This window comes from Apodemus sylvaticus, chromosome 13 (assembly GCF_947179515.1).
Source record: "Apodemus sylvaticus chromosome 13, mApoSyl1.1, whole genome shotgun sequence".
NCBI lineage: Eukaryota > Metazoa > Chordata > Mammalia > Rodentia > Muridae > Apodemus > Apodemus sylvaticus.
In genome coordinates this window covers 6,475,469-6,483,588 of record NC_067484.1, presented here as the reverse complement: position 1 = coordinate 6,483,588, position 8,120 = coordinate 6,475,469, and the positions used below count along the sequence as shown (strand labels likewise).

General features: G+C 37.1%; 1 protein-coding gene across 1 annotated transcript in view; it reads right to left on the bottom strand.

Moving 5' to 3' along the window:
- Positions 1-322: 322 nt before the first annotated feature.
- Positions 323-8,120, bottom strand: part of Dok6 (docking protein 6) — a 564,609-nt gene continuing 556,811 nt past the window's right edge. The window contains exon 8 of the mRNA XM_052155464.1: positions 323-462. Coding sequence (XP_052011424.1) covers positions 323-462 — 140 coding nt within the window. The remainder of the gene's footprint in view (positions 463-8,120) is intronic.

Sequence of the window (8,120 nt, the reverse complement as noted above, 5' to 3'; positions counted from 1 at the left end):
AACTGGAGTGAAAAATTTTCCCAGTACCAAAACTTCTGCTTATGTCAGACACAAAGAATTTTTCTTATTTAGATGAGTGTTCATATTATTAGATTCTATTTTTTTGATCAAACATAGATTTCCCCCAGAGAAATTCAATAAATAAAGGACTTAACCACTGAATCAAGGAAGCAGAACTCCAGTTTTTAACCTTCTAGTAGGGGCTAGACCCTACCAATGTTAAATTGTACTACAATTGGTCTTCCAGGAAGCATAGGGCAAAAATGACCCCATGGCAGGTCCAGGGCAGACTATCTTGCTGGTCATTGGTGTCCTCAGTGTGTCATTGAATGAGGCTGGAGCTATAGCTGAATCCATAGCTGCTGGACCGTGACAACGGGGGCTGAGCCTCTTCACTCTGTTCTGGAGCATAGCTGGGAAATGTCTGTGCCCTGGACATCTTTGATGAACCAAACCCATGACCTGAAGAAGAGGAAAGGAAAGCTGTACTAAGAAAAACATTCAGAAGAAACAAAATGACATCTTAGCAAAGAGAGCAAATAGATCTAACCAAAGACTTCCAACCCAAACTTGTAAGGAAGTGGGCAAGAATCTAGATTTCGGTATCCTGACTCTTCTTTTACCCAATACTGGGAACTGAACCCATGGTCAACCACAGGACAGTCAAGTCCCCTCTCCTTTTTTATTTTGAGACCAAGTCTTAGTAAGGTATCATGGCAGACACCAAACATCTGATCCTCCTCCCTCAGCTTCCCAGTTAGCTTTGATTGCAGTCCAAGCACCACATGAGGCATGATTTCTTGATCTTTGATGATGAAAAAACATATTCAGAAATCAGTATTTTTCCCACATGTATCTTTTCCAGGATTCTTGGCATCTTTAGAGCTAGGCTAATATTTGGGACTCAACTTTTCTGTCTTCAACCTTTGAACTAAAGGCAGAAAAGCCTCTCCATGGAAAGGTATTTATGATGGAAAGCTTAATAATTTCTTTCTTTTCCATTACATTCGCTGTCTGCAACTCAAAGGTAATGAAATGCTTTCTTTAAAGCATCTGTGAACAGGCAAACTGAATTTTACCCTAGTTAATAACAGCCAATTGTCAAAGAAGGTTTTCTAATAATAGGTTTGGCGTTCTGGTTTTCCCAGGAACTTTTCGAGTTCCCCATAACTGATTGCATAAATTGGTTCACTAAGGTGATATGCTTCAATGGTCACTTAAATCCTTTAAGAGTTGAATATTATAAAAAATATATCCCAAGAAAAGTCTTCCCATGATTTTCACTATTTAACTGATACCTTATGGTACAAAATTGTCCAATGCAAACCGAAGCACAGTGGTTGTTTAACATTTGTCATGATATTTAAAATGTGTAGCGGGAAGTGTACATATTAAGGCTTTAGAAAGCCTTTCCAGTAGTTGTCGTACCTCTTTTTATAACCAATGATTATTCTTTGTGCTTGAGGATGGTTTGTACCTGATGAAAAGACTTAAAGAGACAGAAGAAAAATAGATAGTATGCACTTCCCCTTCAGAGTTTATATTGTACCCAAGGTATGAAATAAATTTAATTTTATTTATGTTTTAGCTGATATCTTGGGTGTGGAATTCAGAGAACGCTATTTGTTAACTTTGAAACATTGGAGTTCCACTGTCATACCCATCAGTGGCCCTGTCCTTTGCAATGTCATAGGCTCAAAGCCAGTTTCATTGCTACATACTTGATGACTCCCAAAATATCCTTGCCGTCTGGAAAGCTTGAGCTCCAAGGGAGAAAACCCACAGGAATTGTGTAATTAAAGGCTAATTAAAACTGGTAAAACTGCTCAAATGTTAAAAAAAATCATGAGAGACAAATCTTGATTTCTAGAAAAAAATTGTATTAACTTTGTTGTTGGCCTGATGCTCTTGATGACCATTGATGGGGAATGACTACTGACTATTGCTGCAAATCTGGGAGGAGAAAGAGTGTGGTACATCCTTTCTGTCCCTCTCTGGTGTAGCTCTCTTTCAGGTACATTTGAGCTTTTTGAATTCCTTTTGATTCTGCAGTTCTTCCCTATGAATGAATCTATGTTGTGGTGTGATACACAAAGTTAATATTTTAGTAGTTACTAAATTAGTATGGAAGTTAAATGTGAACCCCTGAAAAGTCCTTTACTCACGTTTTCCTCACTAGTGTCTTCATGCTTTGGAAGAGGCATGTCATTACTCCTGCTCTTGTGCATCTGTCTCTTACTTTCCATTAGCTACTTTGGCTTTTCCATTGGTCTATATACAGTCTCTTCATTAAATTATTTTAAAATTTCAACTGCATGCTTCTACTTTTTTATGAGAAATCTGATGATATAAAAAGGAAACATGAAAATGAAGCAGAGAAATGGGTAAAGGATGGAGAAGTCAGAGACTGGGGTGGAGAGTGAAGAAAGGCAATGCTAATGCAATGTTAGAGAGGGGCTTTGGAAGGGGGAAGAAGTTAAAGAGTGTGTAGAAATTAAGGGAATGTTAAAAATCAGTATTTCAGAAGTGGAAACACCATGTATACTGCTTCTGGTATTTTCTTTTTGGAAGTTATCTTTGATGGATATTACTTTGCTATGAGATATTTCATTTATTGATTTGAAATCAGATTATTATTACAGAAGCACTCAGCTCATACTTTTGTTTTATTTAGCATGTATTATGGTTTTTAAATGTTAAGTCAGTGAGCTAGCTTGTGCCAAATGTTGTAATCCAATAAAAGGATGTGATTCCATGGTAGTCTCCATGGGTTTCACTGTCCTAGGGGGAAGATCACACTGCCTGTTGGCTGTATGTGCACTAAACTCAACAACACATAAGACATCTGAGACAGCAGTGTATCCTAAAGGTTAACTAGAGCAGTTAGAAGGCCTATAATGAGGTAGCTTCTTGGCATGACATTGATGGTAAACTGATGTAGACAAAAATTATGGATGTGTGTGTGTGTGTGTTCTGTCCCTTTATCTTGCCATTGACTAATGAGAATTCAAGATTCTTTTAACCAGGAACATTGTGTTTATTAACATATACCAGCTGGAGGTATTAAGAACTTACTCTTATGGCTAGAGAGATGTTCTGTGGTTAAGGTTGGGTACTGCTCTTCCAAGGGACCCCAGAGTTCATGCCAAGAAACTTAACAACTGCCTGTGACTTTAGTTCCAAAGGATCTGGTGAGGTCCTTCAGGCCTTTATGGGCAACTGCACTCATGTGTACTCCCATACTACACATATGCATGTAATTAAAAATTAAGTATTCTTCAAAACATATACTTTTGGCTTTGATTTTATAAAACTTATTAAAATGTAAAAATATCTGAAGAGAGGTGAGACATATCTTCAATTCATATTATTTGTGGTCTGAAAGTGAAGGTTTAAGTTGAAAATAAAGATTTTTCTTATAAACATAGCATTTTTTATTTTAAATCTATAATATTGAGCATAAAAGGAAGATAATACAATGCTACAGGCAGTTTGGAACAGAACTTGGGTATCCTGGAAGATAGTTCAAAGAACATTTACCAACCTTCTACCCAAAAAGTCTCCAGGAAAGAGTCTTAGAAATGAGGGCTCTGACTTTATAGATCTATCTTGTTCAGCTGCCCGGAGAAATATAGTCAGGCAAGAACAGCAAACTTCAAACATCAAGTGAATGGTTTGCTCTACCTTCTTTGAGTAGAACCAGAGGACAGGTGGGTGATAAAACCATAAATATCATTTCAGCACCTCAAACTGCTTCCCTTTCACCGTGTGAAAAGTGAATCTCACAGTGCATTTCACCACTACAATGAGCTTCAGAAACAAATTGGGCTTTGCTGTACTTTTGTGGTCTCATTGTCCCATGTTGGGAGATCATATTCTCTGTAGGTATAATGGAAATTAGCAAATCAACACATAGGTTGTTAGCAAAAACTGCAGGTGTATGCTTAATTTCTTTTCTGAGCAGAGTGGGCTCACAAACTTATCATCCCCTGCTCAGCTTATGCTTTCTCTTACCATCTTAATGTATTGCCTTTCTCCACAATGTTTTGAATGTTATACTTTTCAAAGTCATTAGTATATTTTTCACTTCCTCTGTGAATCATTTTTGGTTTAATTGGAAATTAATTTATGACTTTCTTTTACTTCAACTATTCATTTACTTCAGACAGTTCATAAATTATGTTGTTTAATGCTAATCAGCAAGATAATATACCTCAATCAGAACTGAATATGTGAAGGCTGTTTTATCAAGAAAACAATAAATGTGAACAAAGAGAGAAAAAAATAATTAAGTGCCTTTCAACATTCACTGGAACCATGCCCTTAGGCAGTGTTGATGAAAGCAAAAAACCAACAAAAACAAACTGTGAGGCTTACATTAAAAATTCAATGGACTAGACTTGTTCATCCTACTGAGAAGGAGTCTAGTGAAATGCTCTGTCAGTTTTTCTCTATTGGCCATACATACATGGTAAATACATACCCAGAGCATCTGTAAAAGGCTACAGATTAAAAACAGCAAATATGTTAGCAACAATAAGTCTGTTTAAACAATCTTAAATTTTTTATTTTCACTCTGGCTGTAGTCATGTCTACTTCAGTAGAAATGATATTTAGTTCAAATGTTCCATATGTTCCCACAGTATTGATGACTATATGTATCCAATGGGTTCAAGAACCCTCTGACATGGTAATTGTATGTGCATCTACTAAACCTAAGCTTCAGAGTTTCTCTCTAGAAGGGTGTAGAGTCATTAAGTACGTTTAGTACATTTCTTTATGCTAACAAAATTATTCAGAGAACTGAAGAACATCACATAACAATAAAAACACAGTGATTGCTTACTTTCAAGGGAAACTTCCCTACTGGATCCCCAAATGCCCAAACTACTGATGAATTGGAAAGAATGCAAATGTAGTAGAAAACAGCAGTCAAAGTGGAGTGCAAGAGATTCTTACACAGAGATGGGAAGAAGGAGAGGGTGCAAAAGACAGACACGATATCCTCTTCTCCAGTAATTAAGAAGTGTGTTATCAGCACTTATACCTGAACACCTTCAACCAGACTGGCATCTAGTTTTTTACTTTTACTAACCAATTTTCCTTTTTAATGTCGATTCTAATGGAAAATCTTTTCATAAAAGCCAGACAGATTCCCCAAACAAAACTCTTGAACAATAGGTGGTAAGTGGAAATGACCCTGATAAAGACACTTAATAGTCATGTGCTTAAATGAATTTTTCAGAATCTCAAGGAGCTGAAAGGGTGTTATTTCTTTAAATAATAAAACAAAAGTTAGTATTACAATAAATTAATTGAGGAAGTTTCCTGGTGAGGAAGAAAACATGTAGAATAAATGCGTTAATAAAAGCTTAGGATGAATAGTTAGAGATATGCCTTTTTTTAAAGATTTATTTATTATTATATCTAAGTATATTGTAGCTTTCTTTGAACACTCCAGAAGAGAGTGTCAGATCTCTTTACGGATTGTGAGCCACCATGTGGTTGCTGGGATTTGAACTCAGGACCTTTGATAGAGCAGTTAGTGCTCTTAACTGCTGAGCCATCTCTCCAGCCTTTGAGATGTGTCTTTAACAAGTTCCTTCTAGACACTAGCTGCAAGACAAATGGGCAGGCTATATACATGCATCTGGACAGGAGAAGAAATAGTAAAAAAAAAAAAATGGGTAAGGCAGAGTTGGTTGGCTGAGTGAACTCACCACAGCATCTTGTTGGCAGAGGAGGGTTTTATGCGGTGTTTAATTCTTGAATGCTAATCTTAAATGTAGGTGAAAGTTGAAACCACACTAGAGTTAGACAGCCACAGTTCTGTTACATCTCAATAATTAACCATCAGAGATTTATTGTGCATTGAAATGCCAACATGCATTGCCATGTTTTTTCTTACAAATTATATTTGAATTGTATTTAGTTTTTAATAGCTGAAATTTAAACTAGCATTCTTAGAGAGCTTCTGAGTTTCTTGTGGAGATTTGAGGGTGTAGCTTTATGACCTTGAATAAACTTTGGGATTTATCAAGGATCAGGTCAAGCTTATTTGATCCATTGGGGGAAAATGATAATTGGCTTAGTCTACATAAAGAATGGTTAAAAAGAAAATTATAAAAACCTCTGCTCACTGAATACAAATTTCATGATGATATTGTGCCAATTACCAACCAAACACACAAAAACAACCAATTTGAGAGGAAGAGATTGTGTATCATGTGTCATCCTGACAGGATTGATGAATACCCAGACTGATGGTAAAATAATTATTTCCTAAATATGTTTGGAGGTGCTTTGTAAGGTAGTCAGTATGTTAAATAAATATGATCTCTCATCAATGTGGCAAGACCTCATCCAGTTCATCTATGTAAAGCAAACGGAAGGATGAAGGTAACTTCTCTTTTTAAGCTGAGGTGCCCATCTTTTCTGGCTTTGGATACAGAATTCTTGATTCTCAAACTTTCAGATTTTTTTTAAATTTATTTATTTATTTATTTATTTATTTATTTATTTATTTATTTATATTTACATTGCAAATGATTTCCCTTTTTCTGGGTCCCCACTCCCCGCAAGTCCCATAAACCCTCTTCCGTCCCCCTATTCTTCCATCTACCCCTTCCCACTTCCCTGTTCTGGAATTCCCCTATACTCTTGCACTGAGTCTTTCCAGAACCAGGGCCCACTCCTCCATTCTTTTTGGACATCATTTAATTTGTGGATTATGTCCTGGGTATTCAAAGTTTCTAGGCTAATATCCACTTATCAGTGAGTGCATACCATGATTGATCTTTTGAGACTGGGTTACCTCACTTAGTATGATGTTCTCCAGCTCCATCCATTTGTCTAAGAATTTCATGAATTCATTGTTTCTAATGGCTGAATAGTACTCCATTGTATAAATATACCACATTTTTTGTATCCATTCCTCCGTTGAAGGACATCTAGGTTCTTTCCAGCTTCTGGCTATTACAAATAGGGCTGCTATGAACATAGTGGAGCATGTGTCCTTATTGCATGCTGAAGAATCCTCTGGATATAGGAATTATGTTACTGGTTTTTCTGAGTCTCCAGCTTACACATCCCAGGTTCAGGAATTTGCCTCTTAATCAAACAACCCAATTCCTAATAAATCTGTGCAGAGTAAGGTGGAATTCTGAGTCCAAGGTCAGCCTGGTCTCCAGAGTGAGCTCCTAGATATCCAAGGCTCCACAATGAAACCCTGTTTCAGAGAACTAAAACCAACCAACCAGCCAACCAACCAACCAAACAAACAAACAAACAAAACCAACCAAACACACAAAACAGTCTTAGGCTTCTTAGGCCAGCTGGTTTTTTACCTAAAGTATAAACATGGCTCTCACTAATTTATACCCGTTCCCCCAGGGTATGAAATTATTTTTCTAAACTTCAAGTATTAGAACTTACTTCCAATGGTGTTTAGAGTTTTTTCTTTAAAATATTTAAATATGTATGTGTGTTTGTGTATGTTTGTGTGTCTGCCTGTTTGTGTGTGTGAATGTGTGTGTGTATATGTGTGTGTGAGTGTGTGTGTGTGTGTGTGTATGAATATGTATGAGTATCCCAAAAGTGTGCGAGTGTTAAGGAGGACAGATAAGATTCAGATCCCCAGAGGCTGGAGATACAGGACCTTATGAGTCACTCAGCTTGTGTTCTATGAACTGACTTCAGGGCCCTTGGAAGAACATCAAATGCTTATAACTGCTGAGCCATTTCTGTAGCTCCATCGTTGATGTTTTGTTAATTTTATTTTGTCACACAAAGTTCCTAAAGCTAGATTTAAAAAAATGTCAGGTGTGTTTTAAAGTTTCTTAGGTGTTGGAGAGGAGCCTGGTATAACTGTCCTCTGAGAGGCCCTCCTAGAGCCTGACCAATACAGATGCAGATACTCCCAGCCAACTCTCAGACTAGCACAGGGACCCCCAAAGGAAGAATTAGGAAAAGGACTGAAAGAACTGAAGAAGATTGCAACCCCATAGGAAGAACAACAATATCAACTCACTGGACCTCTCTCCACCCCCAAAAGCTCCCAGGGACTAAACTACCAACCACAGTACACATAGAGAGACCCATAGCTCCAGCTGCATATGTAG